The sequence below is a fragment of the Primulina tabacum genome, chromosome 15 (genome assembly GCF_025594145.1).
Source record: "Primulina tabacum isolate GXHZ01 chromosome 15, ASM2559414v2, whole genome shotgun sequence".
NCBI lineage: Eukaryota > Viridiplantae > Streptophyta > Magnoliopsida > Lamiales > Gesneriaceae > Primulina > Primulina tabacum.
In genome coordinates this window covers 3,114,264-3,141,813 of record NC_134564.1, presented here as the reverse complement: position 1 = coordinate 3,141,813, position 27,550 = coordinate 3,114,264, and the positions used below count along the sequence as shown (strand labels likewise).

The window sequence follows — 27,550 nt, the reverse complement described above, 5'->3', positions numbered from 1 at the left end:
CTTTGGGTGAAGTCATTAGCTATTTCTTCTCAATCTTTATATACCTCATACTAACAAACTTCTTTCCATTTATTTCGAATAGACTACATAATTATGCTTTTGACGATTGAACAATATTTTCTCACTTACAGATACTAATAACTTGCATGTTGCAATGAGTATACCAATCTAAAAAATTGACAGATCTAGTAATATATCCAATGGAGAATAAATCTACTTATAAACCAAACATTTAACTCAAATTCGATAGAATATATGAAAAAAAAATATTACTAGAAAACTCAAATTTGATCCAAGATAACAGATATATAATGATCATAACTCAAATTTTCGAAAAGTTGTACCAAGCAAGAAACATGCCAAGCCAAATGCCAATGTTTCCCACATGGGCACATATCTGAAAAGAAAATGTTTTCCCTTGTTCGTTCCCTTCGGGACCAGAATGAGAAAATCACGCTCAGTGCACATTTTAGATGTCAAACTCAGGATGTTCAAATCAGCGTCAGGACCAATATAAATATCTATTTTTGACCCAGGTTTGATATCGCTATCAATGAGGGTTGAAAGCTCAATTGATTGGACATTGATCATCTGAAGATCTTGAAAATCAACATGGTTTAGTGGCATAAAATGTGGCTTAGTGGATGAAGAATCATGAGATCAAGGCTTAAGGGACACGGGTTCATGGTAGCGGGAAATTACTTGGAGCAATTACCTGAAAATGAGGAAGAAACCGGTGATATCTGAAAATGGAGAAGAAAATGGCGATGTCTGAAACTGGAGAAGAAAATGGCGATGTCTGAAAATGGAGAGATATAATCGTAACTCAAATTTGATAGAATGTATATGAAATTGATGGTAGCGGGAACTTAGTTGGAGCAATTACCTGAAAATGGGGAAGAAACCGGTGATATCTGAAATTGGAGAAGAAAATGGCGATGTCTGAAACTGGAGAAGAAATTGATGATGTCAGAAAATGGAGAGAAATTTGACGGGCGGGAAATTTGTCGGGCGAGGACTTATATATTGCCCAATGATCATAATAATTTTTTAAATATATTCAAGTACTTATTATTTTAATTTAATTTATTTATACAGCCAAATGATCCTAATAATTTTTTATTGACAACGACCATATTTCTGGGCTAGAGAACCACCATATTTCTCCAATTCAGTTTCCGAGAACCATCGTTCCAGGCCCACTCCGATGCGGTGGAAGGCGGTGCTTGTCTGGTGGCGGTGGTTAGTAGAGATCTAGAAAGTAAAGAGAAGAAGGACATGGTGAAAGTTCAGGTCTTCACGAGGAGGAGTTGCGAAAGGGAAGACAAATTGTGGTTTTGGTGACTGTCATAGAAGTAAACTAGACTCCAACACATAATAATAATTATAATAAAACAATATAATCGTTATCACCAAGCACCGCCTGAAAACAATATAAAGAAAATGCAGCTGTCTGAAACTGGAGAAGAAAATTACGATGTCTGAAAATGGAGAGATATAATCATAACTCAAATTTGATAGAATGTATATGAAATTGATGCTAGCGGGAACTTACTTGGAGCAATTACCTGAAAATGGAGAAGAGACCGGCGATATCTGAAACTGGAGAAGAAAATGGCGATGTCTGAAACTGGAGAAGAAAATGGCGATGTCTGAAAATAGAGAGATATAATCGTAACTCAAATTTGATAGAATGTATATGAAATTGATGCTAGCGGGAACTTACTTGGAGCAATTACCTGAAAATGGAGAAGAAACCGGCGATATCTGAAACTGGAGAAGAAAATGGCGATGTCTGAAACTGGGGAAGAAAATGGCGATGACTGAAAATGGGGAGATATAATCAGTAACTCAAATTTGATAGAATGTATATGAAATTGATGCTAGCGGGAACTTACTTGGAGCAATTACCTGAAAATGGAGAAGAAACTGGTGATATTTGAAACTGGAGAAGAAAACGTCGATGTCTGAAACTGGAGAAGAAAATGACGATGTCTGAAAATGGAGAGATATAATCGTAACTCAAATTTGATAGAATGTATATGAAATTGATGATAGCGGGAACTTACTTTGAGCAATTACCTGAAACTGGGGAAGAAACCGGTGATATCTGAAACTTGAGAAGAAAATGACGATGTCTGAAAATGGAGAAAAATTTGACGGGCTGGAAATTTGACGAGCGAGGACGTATATATAACCCAATGATCATAATAATTTTTTTAAATATGTTCAAGTACTTATTATTTTAATTTAATTTATTTATTCAGCCAATTGATCCTTATAATTTTTTATTGACAACGACCATATTTCAGGGCTAGAGAACCACCATATTTCTCTGATTCAGTTTCCGAGAACCATCGTTGCAGGCCCACTCCGATGCAGTGGAAGCGGTGCTTGTCCCGTGGCGGTGGTTAGTAGAGATCTAGAAAGTAAAGAGAAGAAAGACATGGTGAAAGTTCAGGTCTTCAGGAGGAGGAGTTGCGAAAAGGAAGACAAATTGTGGTTTTGGTGACGTCATAGAAGTGAACTGGACTCCAATACATAATAATAATTATTATAATAAAACAATATATTTATTATATAATCAAGATTTTTAAAAATTATTTTGAGTAGAATTTTCAGTGACACTGATGATAGAAAAATCTTTGATATACAAATGTGAAAATAAAAAATATGGACACTGATGGTTGAAAAATCTTTGATAATGTAATATGTAATTGCGTAATTTATTTTTAAAATATATTAATCCAAAAAATATTTCGTTACATTTGTCTCTTGCACCGATATTGACATATCATCGCTCCACGTGAAATGTCAATTAGATTAGGAGTTTAGGAAATTAGCAAAATCGTCCTATAACTTAAATCTATTTTTGATTATTTTTTTTTTAACTAGCTAGTCAAAATTTAGTTTTGGATCAATATTATTATTTTTAATTAATTTTTACTTAAAGTTTTTTTTGTTGCGGTGTTGATATGATACCGATCATGGTAACATGTTTATAATATTAATAACATGATATTAGAAATTACTGACGTGACTTACTCAAATTTAGCGTTGTAGCGCTAAAAACTAAATTTTGACTACTTTACTAAATTCCTCAATAAACTAATTTGCCGGACGATTTTTATAATTTTTCCACATGCTATGTATTATACAAAAAGGATAAATTAACGAACTAATATGAGGAAAAACAATTAATCAGAAATATACAGTTTCTTAAGTAAATAAATATTTGGAACACTATTGCCATTTTTTAATTGAACCAGCTCCCACTCCTTCTGCTCATATCTTACTTAGAGTAGGTCTTTCATAAGATGGTTTTACGGATCTTTATTCGTGAGACGGATCAATCATGTCCATATTTACAATAAAAAATAAATTTATTTGACATAAAAAATAACTGTTTCATAAAATTGACCCATGAGATTGTCTCACATGAGTTTTTGTGTCTTACTTAAGCTAAGTCTTGGCCACATAAGGTGGGAAAGATGTGACATTTATTGTTCGCACATTTTTGTTCCATATAACACGTGTTTAGATTTTCTAAATAAAAATCCTTCAAGATAAACTATTTCATTGAAAAAAATAATTAGGGTGTCGTTCAATATAAAAAATTTAATTATTTCAATGATTTTAATGGATTTTAAAATTCTAGAGATATTGAATCTAGATTTTTATAAACTCCATAAAAATTTTGTAGTATCCAAATTAAATTTCCGTAGAGTTTTAAAAAATAATATGACATTCAAGCTTAGTTCTTTGCTAGTAGCTCCCAATATATCACATAGTCACACGGGATAGTTTTGGTGTCAGCATAACTCGGTTACTCCACGCTGGCATTGAATTCGCTTAAAAGCTTTGAAGCATTCTCCGCCGCAACTTGCAGCTCCGCCTCGTCGGTCTTGTCCCATTCAATGCTGAGCAACATGTTCTTTCGTCAAACGAATTGGAATTGCGCCACCGATTTATGGAACCTGGTGCATGACTCGGAGAATGTCGCCATCCTCGGTATCGGTACAGACTTGCGTAAGTGGTGATAACAAGTTCATATTCATTTCCGATTTCAACATCTGCGAGATCAACGAGTTTGGGAGGGGAATCAGGGAGCTAGCTCACTAGTGGAATGCGGCAGGAACTTTAAATAAACCATATTCGGCATGGTGTATGAAACTTGGGATGGATTAGTCATAGGATTGAGATTGAGCCCAAAATAACACTCGGGTGATGCATACATTGTGCATGCTTTAGTCGATCTGCCACTACAATTATCCGGAGTCGGAATGTATCGAGCCATCGCACAACAATCACATCAAGATATTGGCATCCTAATAATAATCACATTCCAATTTTCTTTCCCACACTCCTCGATAAAATCAGCTAACATGGGTTTGGTCTCGAAATCCAACTCATGCATTCACGGATCCCTTGGTCGGTAATTTTCGGGCTCAACGACTCGGTTCGGATATCATTTGCGAGTTTGCTTTCAATTGAGTAGAGATGACAATTTTCTCCGAATTCAACGGAAAATCCAATACTGATCCATATGGAGGAGGGTATAAAGAAGATTTTTTGAACTCTATTAATTGGATATTGTCTCTTTCGTTACCGCCTTATTAAATTGATGTTTTATTTTTAAATTAGTATATGGATTTGTTTGTCATCGAATTCGTACACACACATGGTTTTTAACCATCTATCTTCTAACAATGCTATTTTATCAATATTAGATTAGATTTTTCTGATAAATTTATATTTTTATTATTAAATTTCGTTAAATACAAGAAATATCACTATTTTGAAATCATAACTTTCATGTACAAATATTTTTAAAAGTTGTTTGCCTCCCAAAGATTTTCAAACTCAGCTTCTACTCGTCTTTTTTTGGTTCATCCCACTTATATAGGGTTATAAATTAAATATTTTTATTAGAAATTTAGAATATATATTTTAGCACGGAGTTTTTTTTCCTTATTATTTCCTTTTGTTTACAAATGTTCAATAATCGAAAAAAAAAAAATTATAAGAAACAACACTTTAATTGAGAGAGCAATCGAAACGTGATATTTGAGTTGTTGTGTTATCTAAAATGTTTGAGATGTTCGTTTTGTTGAGGCATCGTTTTCTCGCACCTAAAGCACAACGAAAATTTAAATTTTTTTTTCGACAGTCGAAACAGTCCTTGGGCGTCGTATGCTAAAAAAACATTCATAGAGTGTATGAATTATTATACCTACGCGTATAGAATGCTTGGATTCCAAAATATTCCGGATTTAAGCGTAGATAGACCTTCTTGTAACTCCCTGCGAACGGATCACTGGCTTTGATCGTCTAATTAGGTCAACTATCAGAAACCACGATATATTGGATGTAACTAACTTTAGCATAATCTTTTTTGGTTTGGCTCAACTTTGGAACACTCCTACTCATACATATGTTGTGTTATATAGTAGACAAAATGTCAATTTAAGTCCTGTCTATATTGGTTTGTGATATTTTAATTCATGTATGTTTCGTTTAATCAATTATAGTCTTGTAATTATGTTTTTTTAATCAATTTTAATTATTTTACAATCATGTAAATAAATTACTAATATATTTGTTAAAAATTATCATTACATTATAAACATATACGTATATCTCAAAAAAAAAAAAAAAAAAATACGTACTCGCAAAGAAATTAACAATAAAACTGATAATTTAATGAAATTATTTCTTGGAGAAGAACAAAAATTGATCAAAAATTGTTATAGGACTACAATTTATTCAACGAAACACATATGACTAAAAATATCACGTATGAGTATATGGTTGAGTAGAATTGATATTTTGTCATATAGTTATCACGTCATTGAACCCAAATGAGCCTAGATGATAATCTCATACAAAATGCATTAATCCCCTCGGTACAAAAATACAAGCTCAAAAAGAATCGAGAATGACATTGAAAAACGAACAAAAAGAAAAGAATCCAAATGAATGTATCGTTCCGTATCGTCCAACCACATATATATAATAAAGCCTATGGCCCAATATATATAGAGGCTATTTTAAATATGGAAATAGAGCAAAGCCCAGCCCAAAGTAAAGAATCCATAGATCTTCTGCACTGCCCATATTGAATTTGCTCCACTCTGCATGGGTCATTTAAAATATATATCACGTAAATAAATTTAAATTCTTATTATTTTACTAAATGATTTATAATTTTCTGATGGAAACATTTTCATAAAATTTTGCATTTTTGACGTTGTCCTGAAAAAGTTATTATATAGTAACGTACCTGGTTGTTGGTCGTGGGGGCAGGAGAAAGAGCTCCTAGTTCTGCGCTAGGCGAAGGAGATCCAGTCGGAGGAGCTGGAGGGCTCGACAACAGGGGAGATGGAGCCGGAGGTTGAGCAGGAACAGCAGCCGGCGGAGAAGCGAGCGGTGCGGGAGTAGGAGCGACTGGTGGGGGTGGACTAGGAGTGGGAGGAGGAGGAGGAGACGGCGTGGGGGGAGGGGGAGTTGGAGCTACCGCAGGAACGGCCGGTGGTGGAGTGGCGGGTGGAGGAGTAGCAACCGGAGCCGGAGGAGGCGAAGCAGGACTTGCCACCGTAGGAGGCGGTGAGGCAACAGCAGGTGGTGGAGATGATGCTGGAGGTGGAGAGGTGGGAGGAGGCGAAGCCGCGATGGGGGTGGGCGGAACAGGAGTTGCACTAGGAGGACTCGCCGGAGCTTGTCCAAAGACGGCGGCCACGGCGATGCAGATGGAGACAATGAATAGAAGGCGTGTCGGAGCCATCGCCACAGAATTTTCCTCGATATTCTAAAGGTGCGCACCTCCTTAACATGCAGTAATAAGAGAGAGTGCTGTGTGTGAGATTGGTGGGATTGAATGGCGAGTATAAATAGAATGGGTGTCTGATTAATACACAGGGGGTTTTGCACGATATTGAACTTGGTCGATTCTAGCCATTTTTAAGTTCGAGTCCAATTTAAAATTAGATTTTTTAAAGATAATATCTCTGGTAAGACGTCTCACGAATTTTTATCTGTGAGACGAGTAATTCTACCGATATTTACAATAAAAAGTAATACTCTTAACATAAAAAATAATATTTTTTTCATAGATAATCCAAGTAAGATATTTGTATCATAAATTATGATCCGTGAGATCGGTTCACACAAATTTTTGTTTTTGTTTTTAAATCATGCATTCATATTTTTTTTAGATTTGCAATAACTTTTAAAAATTAAACAATACATAATAATCAAAATATATATTATAATTAAATAATAATATGAAACATGGACCAAATGATTATTAAAAAACAGACGAGTTTTAAAATAAAAAAATATTATATATAATATCCTAATCATGGGATATTCCAGAAACCGGGAAGAGTGAAATTCAAGCAAACCGTAAATTGAGCAGCGGGACCCCCAACACAGTCGGCCTAATTAAGTTTTGTCTTCTCACACGTGTCTTGATATGGTTGGTGTTGGACAATGTACCTAATGGATTTTGCTTTGAAACCAATTTTACGTTGGCTCTCTGCTAATCATGGCGTGGCTGCAAATTCTTCGTTTTTCAAGCCAAAAGACTTAGCTTTTGAAATTCGAGATTTAACCATCAATTAGATTTCAAATGATATTTTGAGTGAGTATCGCATATTGGTAATTTAACAAGCACTTCTTACGGAACTCAATAAAAAATACAAAAATTTGTGTGAGACCGTCGCACGGGTTGTATTCGTGAGACAGATCTCTTATTTGGATCATCCATGAAAAAATAAAATAATATTACTTTTTATTGTGAATATTAGTAGGGTATGTCGTGAAACCGTCTCACAAAAGACCTACTCTAAAAAAATTAATACAATGATTATAATTGATTTTATATCGAGAGTAATATCTTTGAAATAGGATGAACTAAACATATTTAACATATCGATTATATCACTTCTTGCCAATTGATTTCCCTCCGACTTCGCTCTATTCCACTAGCCTTATGTTAAAGAAGCTTCAAATCGGCATTCGATTGGTCTGATTCGGGTTAAAAGTTAGAAAAAAAATTATTATTGTTATTATAAAACATCGTATGTAATTTTTTATTTTTTTATTATTTTTTTAATTTTGTCTTGGGAAGCTCGGATAAAAGCCAACTGACGTGAAATAAAAGGTAGGATGGGTGCTGGACTAAGGGCTGTTTGGTGAGACCATCAATTCATGCCTCTATCGGTGGGGGAATGAATGATTGTTTTGATATAATAAGGTCTCCGCACCAACCGAAGGTTGTAATCTTGCTTTCTTAGATTGATGATTAGATTCAATTTTTGCCTACCATTTAAGATCATTTCTACCATAAAAATATGGATTCAAAGGTGGGGTTTTATAGTAAAAAAGGACAACATCATGTTACTATCGTTTTATTTTCGATAGTTTTATGTAGTGTTTGGATTTATTTATTTGATAATAACAAATTTTTGGTTTGTTCGGGTAAATTCATTTGCGACTAAAACTTGTGTGAGGACGATCTCACGGGTCGTATTTTGTGAGACGGATTTCTTTCTTATTTGGGTTATACATGAAAAAATATTATTTTTTATGATAAGAGTATTACTTTTTATTGTGAATATTCGTAGGGTTGACCCGTTTCACAGATAAAGATTCGTGAGATCGTCTCACATGAGACCTACTCTTCATTTGCCTCCATTGAATTCAAAATCTCCAACTAATTAATTTAAATCCATCCCTAGATAAAATCATGTTCAACCGTTTCTTCAAATATCTTATCGAACCTAAACCCTCTAATTCAAACACACAAACAGATATCTATCCGACATAAAGGCCTTAAAAAACGTGGTTCTGAAAAGATACGAGTCCATATTCACAAATTGGTCCAGCCCAATTAAGGGGTAAATCGTAAATATATACCCAATCGGATAACGTTGAAAATGGGTCAGAACATTCGGGTTTGGGTTTCGAGTTTTCCCACCCTTTCGTTTTCCAAGAGACGCTTATCTTCTTCCTTTCAAACCCTAAAGCCATTCATTAAATTCTCCCGAATACTGCTGCTAATGGCGATTTCTCTAGGGTGTCTTCTCGAGTGTCTACACAGTTCATACGGTGTCGTTCTTGAACTCTTCCACGGCTGGGAGTTCACGGATCCTTCCCGCTAACTTGCGTGCTGTGCGCGCGGTGACGGTCGCTGCTGCTTCGAAGCCGGATACGGAGACGAAGAAGCGTGAGCCGAGGGGTATAATGAAGCCTCGCCAGATCTCGCCGGAAATGCAGGCCTTTCTGGGTGGCGGCGTCACTGAGATTCCCCGTACGCAAGCACTCAAAGAGATTTGGGCGTACATCAAACAGTACAACCTTCAGGTACACGCGTGTTATCAATTTTACGCAAAGTTTTATGAAAAATCAAAGCCTGTTTGAGTTTTCATTTTTCTTGCTAAATTTACTTCTGATTTGTGATGCTTCAGCTGAGTCATCGCACTTCGTGACATTCTATTTGCTAACGAAATTCATCATCAGTGCTATATATCTATTTGTCGGACTTGCAGTGGCTGATTCGAACATTGTTTAGGTACTTTAGACTTGCATTGTTTCTGAGCATGCCTTTTCTAAGAGTGAAATTGTTCTGTGTGGAGCTTATATTTTTGTCATCAGAGCATTCACGTATGATGGATCACTCAAAATGTGAACACATAACTTAGGAGAATAAACTTCATTAACATCATTAACTTCAAATTAGCACTTTTAGTCCCTTTACCTCAAATGTTACATTTTACTTGACGGTTTTAGTTTAGTTGCTAGAAATCATCGATAAGGTGGGAGGATTCTTTGTTGCCCATCAGTAGAGGAGTATTAACATTGACTTCGGCGATGTTTGAGGTAATCAGAAACAGGATGCACATTAGATGGCACCAGGATGCACATTATATTGCTCATGTTTTTTTAATCAGAAGTTTCTATGGTTTATGCTGTATTGGGTATTCTTTTGAATGTGGGTTATCATAAAAGATTTCATGGTTAAATGAAGAAAATAATTGGGTTATCCTTGGTGCCATCTAATGTGCATCCTCTTTCTGATTACCTCAAACAATTTTCATCTGGGTTGCTACACTGTATTTTGGTTATTAATATAAGATTCCTTGATCAATAATGACTTTTACGATTCGTAGTTTTCAAGTGTTTGTCACGAATATTACATGATTTTTCCCGTGTGACTTGGTTTTATCTCCACCCAAGGATCCTGCGAACAAGAAAGTCATCATGTGTGATGAGAAGCTGAAGAAAATTTTCGGAGGAAAGGAACGTATTGGGTTTCTTGAGATTGCTGGTTTGCTCAATCCACACTTTCTTAAATGAGAAAGTGACCTACTATTAGGAGTGTGTGTCTACAGCACAAAAACGAAAAGCCGCTTTCCATTAGAGAGGTGTTCTTTATTACATCTCTTAGGAAGCTCTAGTACACTCTTGCTTTTCCTTTTCTTTCCTTACCTTAAAGCCAAGCATTTTCTATTAGATCATTACTAGTTTATGAGTAATTTTGCTAAGGATCTACTTGTAAACTTCAAATGTGGTGCTTGTAGTATTTGATTGATATCATGGTTTTCCAACTTTGCGCCGTCTCTAGTTTACATGGATTCAGTTTAATCTTGAGCTTTTGTGGGATTTCTGCCATGATATTTACTCGATCATGTCATCAATTTTATTTACGAAGTGTGTCCTCAAATCTGGGGGTTATCTTCCCTTTGGCTCGATCTCAGCCAAGTCAAGATTTTCACGGAGATCGAAATTAATTGATGAATTTTCATGTAGTCAAGTCTTTAGACAATGAGACGATGTGTAGATGCCATATTCCTTTGTGGGAAGCTAAGTGGCTATAACTTCGGGAGATGATTGTTTTCATTGTTGGGAATTTTTTTTTCCATATTTGAATATAAAAAGGTTACATTTTTTATTTTTATTTTTCGTAAGACAATTATATTAACATATTTTTGGCGTAATAATAATAATAATAATTACTTATAATTCAAAATCATTTCATATAAATATTACGTTATTATATTATAATCTGGCCCGAAATGACTTACTTGAAAAAATTTAAATCCTCTCTTCAATTTTTTAAAAATCCTCTATATTTAATTAAAATATCTATCAATCAAACAATATATGATAATGTGTTGGCTCGAACATTATTGAGGGTGGAAATGGTGAAGGCAGTGGTTCGTTGGTGACTTGGTGTGATAGGATGGATTATAGACCACGTATTTGATTACGACTTCCAAAGTTTTCTTTTTTAAAATTGAAATATATATATACATGTTCATGTTCGATTGTTAAAAAAATATTTTTTTTAAATTGAAAATTCATATTAAATAAATACTTGATATTTGGGGTTGCTATAAAATTAAATCTAATTCACATTAAATAAATATTAAATTTTCATAATTTATTTTCCAAAGGGCTTGCAAAAATTGCCCAAAGATCATTCCAAGTTATTCAATGTATTTTTTTTTGTGACGATTAAATTCGCATGCGCTGTTTTTTAATGTGCGGAACAAGAAGCTCATTATCGTTACACGTGTCAAATTTTAATGACAGAAAAGAGATGTGGACAATTTAATTTAGTAATAAAAAAAGCATTGGCATGTCTTGAGAGACTGGACTCAAGCCTTGAATCATTGATCATTTATTCAATTTTCTGCACAAAATCTCCCTTTTGATCCAATCTTCCCACCGAATCTGTCCAAAATGAGCTGGTGGTGGGCCGGAGCAATCGGCGCTGCGAAGGTAATCGCTCGGTCATCATGTTTTTATGATTCATGTTTGCGACGATTTACGTTGATAATTTGATTGAAACAGAAAAAATTTGATGAAGATGAGCCACCCCCTAAGCATCAGAGCGTAGCACTAATTATTGGAGTGACCGGGATCGTGGGCAATAGCTTGGCGGAGATCTTGCCGCTCTCCGACACTCCCGGCGGCCCCTGGAAAGTCTACGGTGTCGCCCGCCGCCCTCGCCCCACCTGGAATGACGACAATCCGATCAACTACATCAGATGCGACGTATCCGACGCGGATGACGTCCAGGAGAAGCTTGGATCTCTCACCGACATCACCCATGTGTTCTACGTCACCTGGGCTCATCGGTCTTCAGAGGCTGAAAATTGTGAGGTCAATGGTAGAATGTTGAAAAATGTTCTTGATGTTGTGATACCTAATTGCCCTGGTTTGAAACATATTAGTTTACAGACTGGTAGGAAGCATTACCTTGGGCCATTTGAGTCATTCGGGAAGATAGCAATTCATGATTCTCCTTTTGATGAGAGTTTACCACGGTTGGATTATATAAATTTTTACTACACACTTGAGGATATCTTGTTCGCAGAGGTGGAGAAGAAGGAAGGTTTGACATGGTCGGTGCATCGACCCGGGAACATATTCGGGTTTTCTCCGTATAGTCTGATGAATTTGGTGGGGACCCTTTGTGTTTACGCTGCTATTTGTAAGCACGAGGGGGCGGCTTTGCGGTTTCCGGGGTGTAAGGCTGCTTGGGATGGGTACTCCGATTGCTCTGATGCGGATTTGATTGCCGAGCATCATATATGGGCAGCAGTGGATCCATATGCTAAGAATGAGGCATTTAATGTGAGTAATGGTGATGTGTTTAAGTGGAAGAGCTTCTGGAAAGTGTTGGCAGAACAGTTTGGTGTGGAGTATGCGGAGTTCGAGGAGGGTCAGAAGCTGACGTTACAGGAGCTGATGAAGGATAAAGGCTCCGTTTGGGACGAAATTGTGAGGGATAATGGATTGACACCGACTAAGTTAGAAGATGTTGGGAATTGGTGGTTCAGTGATCATGTTCTGCAGGGGGAAGGTTTGTTGGATACTATGAACAAGAGCAAGGAACATGGTTTTCTGGGATTCAGGAATTCAAAGAATTCGTTCATTTCTTGGATTGACAAAGTGAAAGCTTACAAGATCGTTCCTTAGTTCCATTCCTTTATGTGTGAGTTTGTCTCCACTCGTAGTTATCTTGGCATTTTGTTAGTCTTGAATTTTCGTATATGTTCATGTTTCCCTTGGCTTGTGTCTGTTTGTACTTCACATCTTAGATTTGTTCAATGCCCTTCGTGGAAAGAAAGGGAATAACACTAAAATGCAGCGTTTGTCTGCTGAATTTTTTTATCCGAGTGTATTTAACTAGGATTCTAGTGAAAGAAAGAGCCTGTAGTGAAAGCAGGTGTTTTTACATGGACCATGGCTTCTACTCGAGTTTATCATTGTCAATTTCATAATCCTCTGCTTAAAAAGCAATGTACAATATAAAGTTGTGCTGGGGTATAAGTTATAGTTAGACGATAAATGTTACTAATTCGTCATCTTATCTTCTTGCATCTATTTACTAGTGAATAATATTTTTGACGACCCAGTAAGAATACGTTGACAGTTATGGTGAGGATCTATCGTAACCATCTGCTATATTTCACCGAAGAAGTATTTCAAAGTTAGATTCAAATAAATGAACTCCAAAAGGACCTACAAATCAAGAAAAGAGATTTAATGTCAGCGGTTATTGCATTTTCTTGACGCAGACAAGGTGTATGCGCTACCATGTTTGCTGTGGCATTGAACTCTTTCTTATCGAGGTCATTTAAATTATGGACTTCCTTACACATCTATTTATAAAACAGGCTTGATTCCACCTTATGTGACCGGGTAAAAATGGGTGCGAGATGTGTGGGCAATTTCACCGGGTCGGGTTATATTCTTTCAAGAAAAGGTTCTCACTGGCTCTGGAAATATCTGCACACTTCAAATAACAGAGATCGTTCGGATGGTTTTCCGGCTTGATTTCACTTGATGTGACCGGCTAAAAATGGGTGCGAGATGCGTGGGCTAAAAATGGGTGCGAGATGCGTGGGCAATTTCACCGGGTCGTGTTATATTCTTTCAAGAAAAGGTTTTCCCTGGCTCTGGAAATATCTACACACTTAAAATAACAGAGATCGTTAGTGGAGCGCTAATATTTTTCAAAGAGAGTGCATATTTTGTTTGCAATTAAAAGATATCTATATGAGTGTCTTGGTAATATACAAACCTTGATAAACAAACCTTCATATTTATAGGAGGCAACCTTCCCATCATGAGTAGTAGCCGGGCAACCTTGCCATGCTTTTGTTTTACTGACACTGTTAGGTCTGACAACCCATGCTTGTTTCGATTGAGTCGGTCAAAATTTTACATGCCAAATGATCTCCTAATGATGACCAAGTCATGGTGCCCCATATTTATAGTTATTGAAAGGAATATTTTATTCTTTTATTATTTTGATAAATTGATATTATCAATTTATGATTTTGCCTTTCTAGATTATTGTTTGATTTATTTCTATATTATAAAATCTTGCTTGATTTATATCTAGATATTATAGGATTTGTTTTTAATATGATTTTTATCTCCAAGATATTTTATCTTTGTTAAAAAGAGTTTTATATCCAATTAAAATCTTTTTCCATATTTTATAGAACTCTTCTATGGAATATCTTTTAGGTCAAGCCATTGATATAAAGAAAATAGTCCTACAGCCGTACTTGGGGTTTTTTGGAGAAAGAATGGACTTTTGACATAGAAAAGATTTTTGTGGGGGCTTTGAGAGTGCTTGGTAGAGAGAGAGAAAAGAAGTTTTGAGAGAGAAAAGATTTTCGTGGGGTTGCATGAAGAGTGCTCTTTTGTGTCTTCGTGAGCTTTCTCATGTGTGATCTCTGCGTGGTTTTTCGTGGACTTAGTGCATAGTCCTTTTACAGAGATTACTGAAGAATATTTTTAATGTTGAAGACTTTGTGTGATTGAGTCACAGACTTTGCCGTGTTGCCGATTGGTGTTGCCAACACTCAAGAACAACACTGACGCAGAGTGTTGATCGAAGAGTGTCTTTGTTTGGTTTTAAGCAACACGCTTTTTGTTTTATGCATCTAGTCTTTATGTGGTTTATTTTGATGCATTTTTAATTCCTTGGAGTGTCAAGGAATTTGGTTTTGTTTTCTCACTAGTATTGTTTTGGTGTAAACGATTTACATATTTTTCTAGTGAAATTTTTGCCATGAGGCATCGCACAAGTATTCGTACTTGTGCATAATTTAAACCTGATATTTATTCATTAAAGTTTAGGTGTGTGTTAAAATAAATTTCCGCTGCATGTTGTGCCCTCGTGTTGACAACACCAGAGCACAACAATAACTTCTGATACACACATTATAATGTTTTAATTAATTTCCTGTACGTTTATGAGCAACAATCCCTTACAAGTGGTATCAGAGCCAACGCTTGATACACTAAGTGATTGATTCTGGTTTATTGTTGTTTTTGTTTGCAGGAAATTTTACAAAATCCCAATGGACGTACTATCCACGAACACTGCTATTTTGAAGGAAAAATGCTGGCTGCAAGTCAACCCGCACGGTGTTGCCTCTGGTGTTGCAATACCGGGCCGCAACACCACTTCAAAATCCTTGTGTCTTAATGCTAAATCTCACAATGACTCAGGTAATCATGAAATCCAGAATACTGATTCTGATGAACTCACATTTGAATGTGTGCAGGCTATGTATGAAGAGCTATACGAAGATTGGATCAAAAGAAATGAAACAAATTCTATGCTCTCTAAGGAGAATACAGATCTGAAAGAATGTGTGTCTCGACTTGAAAATGTGCTTAGAAAGAAGGATCTTGAGCTTCGTAGTGTCGAGGATGATCTTGAGAAAGCCTCAAAAACTCTTGGAAAATTGAACTCCGGTTCAACAAAACTTGACTCGATGCTAATGATGGAAAATGACAGTAGAGCTGGTCTTGGATACGTGAAAAACACATATGAACATGGAGAAACTTCCAAATCCGAATCACAATCAACTGCTTTCAATAGGGAAAGGAAAGTCGATCCGATCCCTTCAAAGATTGATCCTGTGGTGAAAACTCTCCCAACCAAGATGCAAAAGCCGAAACAAAGGAAACGACATTTTATTTGCCACTACTGTCATAAGCCAGGTCACATCAGACCTTTCTGTTTTAGACTGAGAAATGACTATATGAACTGGCATGCAAATCTGGTGTTTCCCACCGTGTTTCCCAACACCAGGCGCAACACAACAGTCAAGAAACCTCTTATGAAGAAAGTTTGGGTACCAAAAGCTGTTATTCATTGCAATGTCATTTATACTTCTTTAAAAACTAACATTGCAGGTGCATGGTACTTTGACAGTGGGTGCTCACACCACATGACCGGATCTAAAGAACACCTCACGGATTATGTTGAAGTAAAAAGTGGGCGTGTAACCTATGGTGGTGGTGCCAAAGGAACCCTGAATGTTGACGGACTTCCTGAACTTCATAATGTTCTACACGTTGAAGGACTTAACTCAAACTTAATAAGCATAAGTCAACTTTGTGACAATGATTTACATGTTAAGTTCAATAAAAATAATTGTGAAGTTTTTAATGATGTCAATGTTTGCGTGATGCCAGGTACTCGTTCAGCTGACAATCGCTATCAATTGGGAGAAGGTGATGGTTGCCTAAGTGCCAAGGTGAGTGATTTAGACCTATGGCATCAAAAACTGGGACATGTGAGCTTCAAGACCTTGAAGAATCTGTGTAAGTTTGATGCTGTGAGAGGTATGCCAAATTTAAGTTCAGGTAACTCATATGTCTGTGGACCGTGTCAGAAAGGTAAACAAACCCGTGTTGCGAACCTGGTGTTGCAACACTTTGGGACAATACGGTGCCTTGAACTCTTGCATTTGGATCTAATGGGTCCGATGGAAATTGAAAGCTTGGGTGGTAAGAAATATTCGTTTGTTTGTGTTGATGATTTTTCGCATTTTACTTGGGCAAGTTTTCTTAGAGAAAAATATGATACATTTGATGCTTTTAAGAAGTTGCATGCTAGGATAATAAATCTGTATGATATGAGGGTGGTTAAAATAAGAACCGATCATGGTGAGGAGTTTGAAAATTCTCATTTTATTTCTTTGTGCCATAAGAAAGGTATCACTCATGAGTATTCATCTCCGAAGACCCCTCAAAAAATCGGCATAGCTGAAAGGAAAAATCGAACCCTCCTAAAAATGGCTCGGGTCATGCTTAGTTCCAAGAATGTGTCAAATTGTTTTTGGGCCGAAGCTTTAAATACGGCATGTCACATTTTCAACCGCGTTTATTTAAGGAGTGGTTCTACAATGACTTCATATGAGATTATCATGGGAAGAAGACCAAACCTTAAATATTTTCATATTTTTGGATGTGTATGTTATGTGCTGAATGATAGAATCATCTAGCTAAATTTGATTCAAAAAGTGTTAAATGTCTTTTTCTTGGATACTTTACTAATGGTCGTGCTTATCGTGTATTTAATCTAAGAACTAGGACTACAATGAAATCAATTAACGTTGTGTTTGATGATCTTGCAGATCTGACAGTCAAAACACCGGAGGATGATGTAGAAGAATTGCTGGATATAAGCGAGGCACTGACCAGAAACAGTGTTGAGTCTGGTGTTGAGACCAGTGAAGCAATACCAAGCACAATACCGCCTCTGAACCAAACAGAAACTGTGGATAATGATAACAATGATAATGATGATGTGGTGATCAATTGTGAAAAAGAAATTTCCAGCAAGATTCAGAAGAATCATCCATCATCACAAATCATTGGTGAATTACATGATGGTGTGCAAACAAGAAAGAAAGAAAATGTGGACTACCGCAAAATGATTGGTTTAATCTGCATGAGCTCCACGTTTTCCCAGGTAAGCCACTCGTGTTTTGTGTCTCAAATTGAACCCAAGAATATTAATGATGCATTAAAAGATGAATTATGGGTCAATGCAATGCATGAAAAACTTGAACAATTTGTGCGCAATGATGTCTGGGATTTAGTGCCTAGACTTTTTAATACCAATGTTATTGGAACAAAATGGATTTTCAAGAATAAAACAGATGAATCTGGTAACATTGTTTGGAACAAAGCTCGGTTGGTAGCTCAAGGGTATATTGAGTCAGTCCGACTGATGCTTGGCATAGCATGTCATATGCATATCAAATTGTATCAAATTGATGTAAAAAGTGCTTTCTTGAATGAAATTCTGAATGAGGAGACCTATGTTAGTCAACCTAAAGGATTTGAAGATTCCCCACCACTTGGACCGTGTCTACAAATTGAAGAAGGCTTTGTATGGGCTGAAACAGGCTCCACGGGCATGGTATGGTAGGTTGGCCGAATACTTGATAAATCTGGGCTTCAAACGAGGTGAGGTTGACAAAACTCTTTTCATTCAAAAACTGAAATATGATATTTTGATCTGTCAAGTGTATGTAGATGATATTATTTTCAGTGCTTCATCTCAAATGCTTGTGAATAACTCTGTGGATTGCATGTCATCACAATTCGAAATGAGCATGGTAGGAACTAACTTTCTTTCTTGGATTGCAAGTTAAGCAATTACATGATAGTATATTGTGATAACTCAAGTGTTATAGACATTTCTAAGAATCATGTTCAACACTCTCGAACAAAACACATAGACATAAGACGTCACTTTTATTCGAGATTTGGTTGAAAAAGGCATAATTCGACTGGAATTTGTTAGGACTGAGAATAAACAGGCTGATATATTCACGAAACCTTTGAACTTTGAGAGATTTTTCAATCTTCGGAAGTCTCTCAGCATGTGCGTACAATAATCACACACATGTTGTCATTGGTGTTGCCAACACCGGTGACAACACCATTTTTGCATGTCTATTTTTAGGATGCTAGACATACTGCATAATCATAATCATCCTATTTATTTGTGTAAAGTCTGAACAGTGAAGGCAATTTCTGAAAGTTACTCTCTAAGTGTTCATGCTTCCAATCAAAATGTTGAGGAATAAATTATGCTCAACCCAAGGCATCGAGTAGTTGAGGATAGTCATGGAAATCGTGATCTTGTCCAATGTGAAAAAATGACTTGGAAAAAGCGAGCATAAGGAGAAAAACTGAAAAGAGGTAAATTAAAAATAACATGATTAGAAGAAATTGGAAAAAGCTACCTAGAGGAGTCCATTGAAGACCGTTCTTCTAGTGTGGGAGCTACACTTCTAAGTAAAAATAGTAATGGAAAAAGCTACCTAGGAGAGTCCATTGAAGATCGTTCTTCTAGTGTGGGAGCTACCATTTCTGAATCAAAATAAAATTTTATGGAAGTTTGAATAAAACTCAGTGGTGTTGTCAGGAGGTGTTGCCAATACCAAGTTCAGACACAGCACAATTTATACATTGCCTGACATTTCGATAATTCATCATTTTGAAGGCATATTTAGGACATGCATATTGATTTTTGTTTCGTGAATTCATCTTGTGCAGTGACATATCAGTGTTGACCTATGACAGTTGATAAAAACCTTGATTACCTAGATTTTGAATTTATGTGTATACTTGTGTCAATGAGTTATAATCGACGTGGGTTTTTCTGGATATTCTTTTGAAATCGTCGTAACACGAGTTTGAATCAATTTTACTGTTTGATTTTGGTAATTACTCTTGCTTGTTCTCATTTACCCTTGCAATTCTTTTTTACTCTCGTGATTTCTTTGTGCGTTTTTGTGCATAACTCCTGATATACCTCTATAATTTTCTCTCATATTCTACAAGTGGCTGAGTAGATGGTGCTTTTGGAAGTTGGCTTACATTCTGGCCAAAAAGGGGGAGTAGGAGAACCAAAAATGACACATAAGAAGATAAAAGATGAATACTTATGTTCTGTCTGTAATGTTGTTTTTGGGTCTCTCTTATATCTGTTTGCGTGATTATTGAATTTTTCTTTCGTATGTCTCCTTATGTTTTCAGGTGTTCTAATGATGGTGTTGACAACGCTGTCAACAACACCAGTGCTCTAACATGTTTAATTCAGGGGGAGATGAACTTTGACTCAGGGGGAGACACACTCTAATGCAGGGGGAGCTTAACTGACTGCGATGCTTACCAAGATTATTTTTTTGGATGTTTTGTCTAGAAAGGCAAAAAGGGGATATTGAAAGGAATATTTTATTCCTTTATTATTTTGATAAATTGATATTTGTTTGATTTATTTCTAGATTATAAAATCTTGCTTGATTTATATCTAGATATTATAGGATTTGTTTTTAATATGATTTTTATCTCCAAGATATTTTATCCTTGTTAAAAAGAGTTTTATATCCAATTAAAATCTTTTTCCATATTTTGTAGGGCTCTTCTATGGAATATCTTTTAGGTCAAGCCATTGATATAAAGAAAATAGTCCTACAGCCGTACTTGGGGTTTTATGGAGAAAGAATGGACTTTTGACAGAGAAAAGATTTTTGTGGGCGCTTTGAGAGTGCTTGGTAGAGAGAGAGAAAAGAAGTTTTGAGAGAGAAAAGATTTTCGTGGGGTTGCATGAAGAGTGTTCTTTTGTGTCTTCGTGAGCTTTCTCGTGTGTGATCTCTGTGTGGTTTTTCGTGGACTTAGTGCATAGTCCTTTTACAGAGATTACTGAAGAATATTTTTAATGTTGAAGACTTTGTGTGATTGAGTCACAGACTTTGCCGTGTTGCCGATTGGTGTTGCCAACACTCAAGAACAACACTGACGCAGAGTGTTGATCGAAGAGTGTCTTTGTTTGGTTTTAAGCAACACGCTTTTTGTTTTATGCATCTAGTCTTTATGTGGTTTATTTTGATGCATTTTTAATTCCTTGGAGTGTCAAGGAATTTGGTTTTGTTTTCTCACTAGTATTGTTTTGGTGTAAACGATTTACATATTTTTCTAGTGAAATTTTTGCCATAAGGCATCGCACAAGTATTCGTACTTGTGCATAATTTAAACCTGGAATTTATTCATTAAAGTTTACGTGTGTGTTAAAATAAATTTCCGCTGCATGTTGTGCCCTCGTGTTGACAACACCAGAGCACAACAATAACTTCTGATACACACATTATAATGTTTTAATTAATTTCCTGTACGTTTATGAGCAACAATCCTTTACTGTTATAATTTAAAACATGACACATGTACTGTGATGCCCAGGAAAGAATCCTAGTGGCAGAACTCCCCTCATACGTTAGTAACCAGGGCTTTTGCCCCCGGGTCCTTTCTTTCCGTCGCTAATGATTCATCGAACCCCTGCTACCCGTGCTCTTTCTTCCGTCTTCCCGGGCTAAACCCCTCTCGGAGATGACCCGGGAATAGATATTCCCCGGGATATCACCACCTTTTTGTCTCCAAACAAAAAAATGTTGTACAACAGGTAGTATACCACGAGTTTTTTGGTCTTTAAATAGATTTGGATTTTAGAGGGAATTCAATAAATTTAAATTTCCACTGTCGATAATGTTATCCTTTGGATATTGATTCCCTTCTCGATCTTTGAGTTTAACATTATACTTGGATATTAAATCAATTTTGGAAGGGTCGAGAATGAATTATTTTTGGATCGCGGAACAAGTGTAGATATATAACAAGAGCATAGTTAAAAAACTATTAAATACTTTGAGTAATTTTTATGGTAATTCAAATTTCAATTTTAGAAGTAATTCTAGCCATTACATTTGTTGGTCATGGAAAATGATGACCAAAGAAGTAGGACAGTAAATTTCATCAACATTATATAACACCAAAATATCCCTTTCTCTTTTGTTTGGATGAACGGTGAGTTTCCTTCTTGGTTGGCTGAACTTGTAAAGAACGATTTTACTCAATAAATTGCAAGTTTACCGTCAAGAAAAATATATATATATATCCCTTTCTCTTGAAAGTTACCTCTTACACTTATAGTTGTTTGTGGTTTCAGTTGTCGAAAATGTTTAGTTGTTACATGCCAGAAAATAATCAGGAATCCATTGTAAGAAGGGCAGATTCTCGGTTGTCCATTAGTATGACTCATATGAGTATTATTCATGCCTCTCCATATGACAACTAAAGGCCACCACTTTTGCTATATCAGTCCGATTTTAACAGGATCCTTAAATTTCTGATTTGCTCATGATTTTTTCGTATCAGAAATTTATGCTATCAGTCCTGTAGTAGGTTATTCTGCATTAATGCATGCTCCTAGTTAGATTGTCATAAAAGATTTCCTGGTTGAATACAGAATGCAACGTGGTTATCCTTGGTGTCATCAGATGTGCATCCTGTTTCTTACTATCTCAAAGAATTTTCATGCAATTTACTGCTCTATATTTGTGGTGATTAAGTGGGGTCTTTTTTCTTCATCAATTAGGACTTTTACTACTCGGCTTTTTAAGTCCATGTCACTAATGTTGTGTGGTTTTGCCCCCGTGTGACTTGGTTTTCTTTTAACCTCAGGATCCAGCGGACAAGAAAGTCATTCATTACATGTGATGAGAAGCAGAAGAAATTTTTGAAGGAAAGGAATGCAACAGTTTTCCTGAGATTGCTGGTTTGATCAATCCAAGAAAGAAACCATCTACAAGGAGCTCGGCAACGCGAAAACGAAAAACGTCTATCTGTAAATGAGGTCTGGTTCATTATTTTATCACTCCTAAGTAACACTTGTAAGTGCATTTTCTTTCTCTCTGTTAGACAAAACTATCCGGGTTCGGTCTAATCCTAAACTTATGAAGTATTCTTTTCAACTTCAACTAAATTGTGGCCATCCGGCAAGTACAAATCAAAATTTTCATTAAATCGAAATTAGTTGACAAATTTTCACCGCAGTTGAACCGAACTATTGTTTTAAAACTAGCATCACATTTGGTAAAGTTGACACGAGGGCAGATCCAAGCCATGTGGGTTTCATGCATTATGCAGTCAGGGGTAGGTTCAATTTTATTCGGTCACGTGGGATCCACAAGTAGAAAAGAATGCCGTATATTTAACGGAATCAAACCCGTGGGTCTCGTCCCTTAGGGTCATTAGATTTGTCGACGCATTATCTTTGAGAGAGACATCGAAAGAATTCGTCGTATTTAATGGACTCAACCGATGTGGATCCACATGGCCAAAAAAAAAATTTTGGTTTTTGAATCTGATCGCATATATTAATTAACCCAGTCACGCTTGGTTCGAATTACGAAGTTATCGAATGATTACTAAAAAAGTTATAAAAAGGTAAAAACCACTCGTCAGTATTTTGTGGGACGAATCTCTTATTTGGGTCATCAATGAAAAATATTAATTTTTATACTAATAGTATCATTTTTTATTGTGAACATCGATAGGATTGATCTATCTCACAGATAAAGATTCGTGAGACCGTCTCACAAGAGACTTACTCAAAAAAATAATAGATAAAAAATGTCGTATACAGTGATAAAATAATAATATGTTTAATATGATTTTTTTGGATAAAGTAAATTAAGAATTGAGTTGAATTTTTATTTTACCTTTAGATTATTATTTTTAAATTTTTCCTTTATCAATTGTGGTGAAGAATTGAATTTCTAACTATAAATTTTAAAAAATGGGTGTCTTATGAAATTTTATTGTTCATTATTAAAAACAGAAATTTGTAAAACTTGCCGAGTCCCATTTGGATTTTACTAGTGATATCATTTCTAAATTGGATTGCTTTTTTCCATTATTGTTATTACATATTGGATGACGAAGGAGACGTGTGGTAGAAAAGTAGGCGAGAAAAAGTTGTATGATGTTGGTTTATCATTTACGGCACGCACGGATCATCTATGATAAAAAGTTACGGGTTGTATTTTGTGAGACGGATCTCCTCTTTGGATCATCATGAAAAATATTACTTTTTATACTAAGAGTATTACTTTTTATTGTGAATATCGGTAGAGTTGACCAGTCTCACAGATAAAGATTCGTGAGACCGTCTCACAAAAGACCTACTCAATTCAAATATAGGTGGATAAATTTATGGTATCAAGTCGCCTAAATTAAGCGATATTCATGCTGAAAAGTTGGTGAATATTCGCGTAAATTCTAGAAGCCACAAATCAATTTATCGACATTATAAATGATCAATATTATCATTTAGGGTTGTAATTTCAAAATAATTTTCAAACTGAGATTTATTTAAAAGAGCATCAATGTTGGTAATCTAAAATCAAACGAACTCCGGCTATAATGAAAATATTTATGGTACTAAAAATCAATAATTGAGTATAAATTGGACAGGAGCAAAAACTTGTGTGAGACGATCTCACGGGTCGTATTTTGTGAGACGGATATCTTATTTGGGTCATCTATGAAAAATATTACTTTTTATTGTGAATATCGGTAGGATTGATCCGTCTTATAGATAAAGATTCGTGAAACTTGTCTCACAAGAGACTTACTCTTTGTACAGAATCGAGCATTCTCGTTGGCACGCGTACCAAAATCATACAATTAATTATTTCTCTCTTACTTTTCTACCGAACATCTCCTTCCTCGTCCAATTTGTAACAACAATAGAAACAATCAATTCAATTTAGAAATGTTAGCAGTAGTAAAATCCAAATTGGTCTTGGCAAGTCTTTACAAATTGCTGTTTTTAATAATGAACAAAAAACAAATTCATCGACACCCATTTTTACAAATTTATAATTGAAGTTGAAATTATTTTTTCACCATAATCGATGAAAGAAATATAAGAAAAAAATAACCTAAAAATGAGAGGAAAAAAACAAGACAACTAAACACTATAATCAATAAAAATTAATAAAATAATCAATTTGGAGCTCAAATCTCGTTGTGGATCCCATATCCCTCTGGGAGAGGTGGAAAACTATTTTTCCATTCTTAAATATTTTATTTTTTTAATGAATTTTTTTAGTCACATATTTTTAAATAATCACTACCTATAATTTAACAATTTTCCTAAAAATGATTTTGCATAATACAACATGTTTTAGGATTTTAAAATCATATACGTATCATTAAAATAGCAATCATCAAACAATATATGATAATATGTTGGGCAAAAAACTTGTGTGAGACGGTCTCACGGATTGTATTTTGTTAGACGGATCACTTATTTAGGTCATCCATAAAAAATATTACTTTTTATGCTAAGAGTATGAATTTTTATTGTGAATATCGGTAGAATTAATTCGTCTCACAAATAAAGATTCGTGAGACCGTCTCACAAGAGACCTACTCAATATGTTGTGTGAAACATTATTGAGGTAGGTGGATATCTAAAAATATCTCATTTTAAAAATTATATATTTGATTAGGGAGTAAGTCTTTTGTGAGACGGTCTCACGAATATTTATCTGTGAGACGGGTTAACCTTACCGATATTCACATAAAAAGTAATACTCTTAGCGTAAAAAGCAATAATTTTTTACAGATGACTCAAATAAGATATATATCTCGCAAAATACGACCTGGGTGAGACCGTCTCACACAAGTTTTTGTCTTGATTAGGACATCTAAAATAAATGTTTTAAATAATTGAAATATATTTACCGATATTTTTTTATTTTGTGTAAATTTCACATTTTCCCCCAAAGGTTGGCAAAATTCTGAAAAAGAAAACTACACCGTGAATTCAAAAAAATATACGTTTAATAAAACAGACTTTGACACGTTTTGAGATTCCAGCTGTACATTTCCCAATCACCAGCAAATAAATATACAATTCAAACACCTATGGTTTCTTGAGCAACTACTGTGTAAGCATCAATCATCTGCCAAGAATCACTCATCTTTTCTTCGGTTTCCCTCTTAAAAATCTCCTAACTTGGAACCCTTTTGATCAAATCTTCCCTTGTGCAAAAATTATGAGCTGGTGGTGGGCCGGAGCAATCGGCGCTGCAAAGGTAAGCAGTCGATCATCATATTTTTACAATTCATGTTTGTGTCTACTTACGTTCGTAAATTGATTTAGTGATTCGTTGAATCAGAAAAAGTTTGAAGAAGATGAGGCACCTCCTAAGCATCAGAGCGTGGCACTGATAATTGGGGTGACAGGAATCGTGGGCAACAGCTTGGCGGAGATCTTGCCACTCGCCGACACTCCCGGCGGCCCCTGGAAAGTCTACGGTGTCGCACGCCGCCCTCGCCCCAACTGGAATGACGAAAATCCGATCAACTACATCAGATGCGACGTATCCGACGCGGATGACGTCCAGGAGAAGCTTGGATCTCTCACCGACGTCACCCATGTGTTCTACGTCACCTGGGCTGATCGGTCTTCAGAGGCTGAAAATTGTGAAGTCAATGGTAGAATGTTGAAAAATGTTCTTGATGTTGTGATACCTAATTGCCCTGGTTTGAAACATATTAGTTTACAGACTGGTAGGAAGCATTACGTTGGGCCATTTGAGTCATTCGGGAAGATAACAATTCACGATTCTCCTTTTGATGAGAGTTTACCACGGTTGGATCATATAAATTTTTACTACACACTTGAGGATATCTTGTTCGCAGAGGTGGAGAAGAAGGAAGGTTTGACATGGTCGGTGCATCGACCCGGGAACATATTCGGGTTTTCTCCGTATAGTCTGATGAATTTGGTGGGGACCCTTTGTGTTTACGCTGCTATTTGTAAGCACGAGGGGGCGGCTTTGCGGTTTCCGGGGTGTAAGGCTGCTTGGGATGGGTACTCCGATTGCTCTGATGCGGATTTGATTGCCGAGCATCATATATGGGCAGCAGTGGATCCATATGCTAAGAATGAGGCATTTAATGTGAGTAATGGTGATGTGTTTAAGTGGAAGAGCTTCTGGAAAGTGTTGGCAGAACAGTTTGGTGTGGAGTATGCGGAGTTCGAGGAGGGTCAGAAGCTGACGTTACAGGAGCTGATGAAGGATAAAGGCTCCATTTGGGACGAAATTGTGAGGGATAATGGATTGACACCGACTAAGTTAGAAGATGTTGGGAATTGGTGGTTCAGTGATATTATTCTTGGGGGTGAGTGTTTGTTGGATACTATGAACAAGAGCAAGGAACATGGTTTTCTGGGATTCAGGAATTCCAAGAACTCATTCATTTCTTGGATTGACAGAATGAAAGCTCACAAGATCATACCTTAGTTTTCGATTCGGTTTTCTTGGCCTCTTGTTTATCTTGAATTCATGTTTCATCGTTGTTCTTGTTATCTTGTGGCTGTCATGTATGTATTTCACATCTTAGATTTGTTCTGTCCGTGGAAAGAATGGAAATATCACTGAAATGAGGCGTAATGCTAATTGAAAGAAAGAGCCAGTCGTGAAAGTAGTGTTTATTGCTTCTACGTGAAAGTAATCACTGTATTTCACTTTCACTCTCAGCAACATCGCATGTGACAATGTTACATATCATTTTTAAGAATTTTAATTTCCAAATTCCTTTCATTTCTGGAATATGTAGGCACCAGCTAGAAAGTTAAAATAAACTGGAAAATTATTGGAGTGCAATTATTGTCTCTTACAAGAGAGAAATCAAAACGTGAGACTTAAAATGTTATATGTTTAAAATACTTGAGTTCTTCATTGCATTGTTGCCATCCGTGGTACTTTTTGGTGAATCGGTAAGCGCTCGATTCTATACAAATAAAAAATTCATAGAATTTTTAGAAGATTGCTTTTTCGCATTTATTTGGTAG

At 35.9% G+C, this 27,550-nt stretch overlaps 4 protein-coding genes, 1 long non-coding RNA gene and 1 pseudogene across 8 annotated transcripts; 3 read left to right on the top strand and 3 right to left on the bottom strand.

Annotated features, from left to right (window-relative positions):
• Positions 1–3,754: 3,754 nt before the first annotated feature.
• LOC142527627 (indole-3-acetic acid-amido synthetase GH3.2-like) lies at positions 3,755–4,297 on the bottom strand (annotated as a pseudogene).
• A 1,554-nt stretch (positions 4,298–5,851) lies between these two features.
• Positions 5,852–6,897, bottom strand: LOC142526905 (uncharacterized). Of its 2 annotated transcripts, XM_075631565.1 has the most exons (3): positions 6,466–6,897; positions 6,284–6,408; positions 5,852–6,134 (listed from the first exon to the last, which is right to left on the bottom strand). In XM_075631565.1, the coding sequence occupies exons 1-3, from the start codon at positions 6,782–6,784 to the stop codon at positions 6,051–6,053; spliced, it is 528 nt and encodes a 175-aa protein (XP_075487680.1). In that variant the 5' UTR covers positions 6,785–6,897; the 3' UTR covers positions 5,852–6,050. The 2 variants fall into 2 exon arrangements, with proteins under 2 accessions (XP_075487680.1, XP_075487678.1); XM_075631563.1 differs by having other exon boundaries at positions 5,854–6,134; positions 6,284–6,896.
• Positions 6,898–8,939: 2,042 nt separating this feature from the next.
• Positions 8,940–10,653, top strand: LOC142525789 (uncharacterized). Its single transcript, XM_075630078.1, has 3 exons — positions 8,940–8,957; positions 9,079–9,366; positions 10,240–10,653. The coding sequence occupies exons 1-3, from the start codon at positions 8,940–8,942 to the stop codon at positions 10,357–10,359; spliced, it is 426 nt and encodes a 141-aa protein (XP_075486193.1). The 3' UTR covers positions 10,360–10,653.
• Positions 10,654–11,633: 980 nt separating this feature from the next.
• LOC142528067 (3-oxo-Delta(4,5)-steroid 5-beta-reductase-like) lies at positions 11,634–22,531 on the top strand. Of its 3 annotated transcripts, none has more exons than XM_075633118.1 (3): positions 11,634–11,787; positions 11,860–13,006; positions 22,360–22,531. In XM_075633118.1, exons 1-2 carry the CDS (start codon positions 11,749–11,751, stop codon positions 12,988–12,990), a joined length of 1,170 nt encoding a protein of 389 aa, XP_075489233.1. In that variant the 5' UTR covers positions 11,634–11,748; the 3' UTR covers positions 12,991–13,006; positions 22,360–22,531. The 3 variants fall into 3 exon arrangements, with proteins under 3 accessions (XP_075489233.1, XP_075489232.1, XP_075489230.1); XM_075633117.1 differs by having other exon boundaries at positions 22,367–22,473; XM_075633115.1 differs by lacking the exon at positions 22,360–22,531 and having other exon boundaries at positions 11,860–13,185.
• Positions 12,983–22,343, bottom strand: LOC142528068 (uncharacterized). The gene is made up of 2 exons (XR_012815596.1): positions 21,266–22,343; positions 12,983–13,703 (listed from the first exon to the last, which is right to left on the bottom strand). It is a non-coding gene; the product is annotated as an uncharacterized LOC142528068 (long non-coding RNA).
• Positions 22,532–25,546: 3,015 nt separating the features above from the next.
• On the top strand, positions 25,547–27,155 carry LOC142527032 (3-oxo-Delta(4,5)-steroid 5-beta-reductase-like). Its single transcript, XM_075631738.1, has 2 exons — positions 25,547–25,784; positions 25,869–27,155. The coding sequence occupies exons 1-2, from the start codon at positions 25,746–25,748 to the stop codon at positions 26,997–26,999; spliced, it is 1,170 nt and encodes a 389-aa protein (XP_075487853.1). The 5' UTR covers positions 25,547–25,745; the 3' UTR covers positions 27,000–27,155.
• Positions 27,156–27,550: the final 395 nt, after the last annotated feature.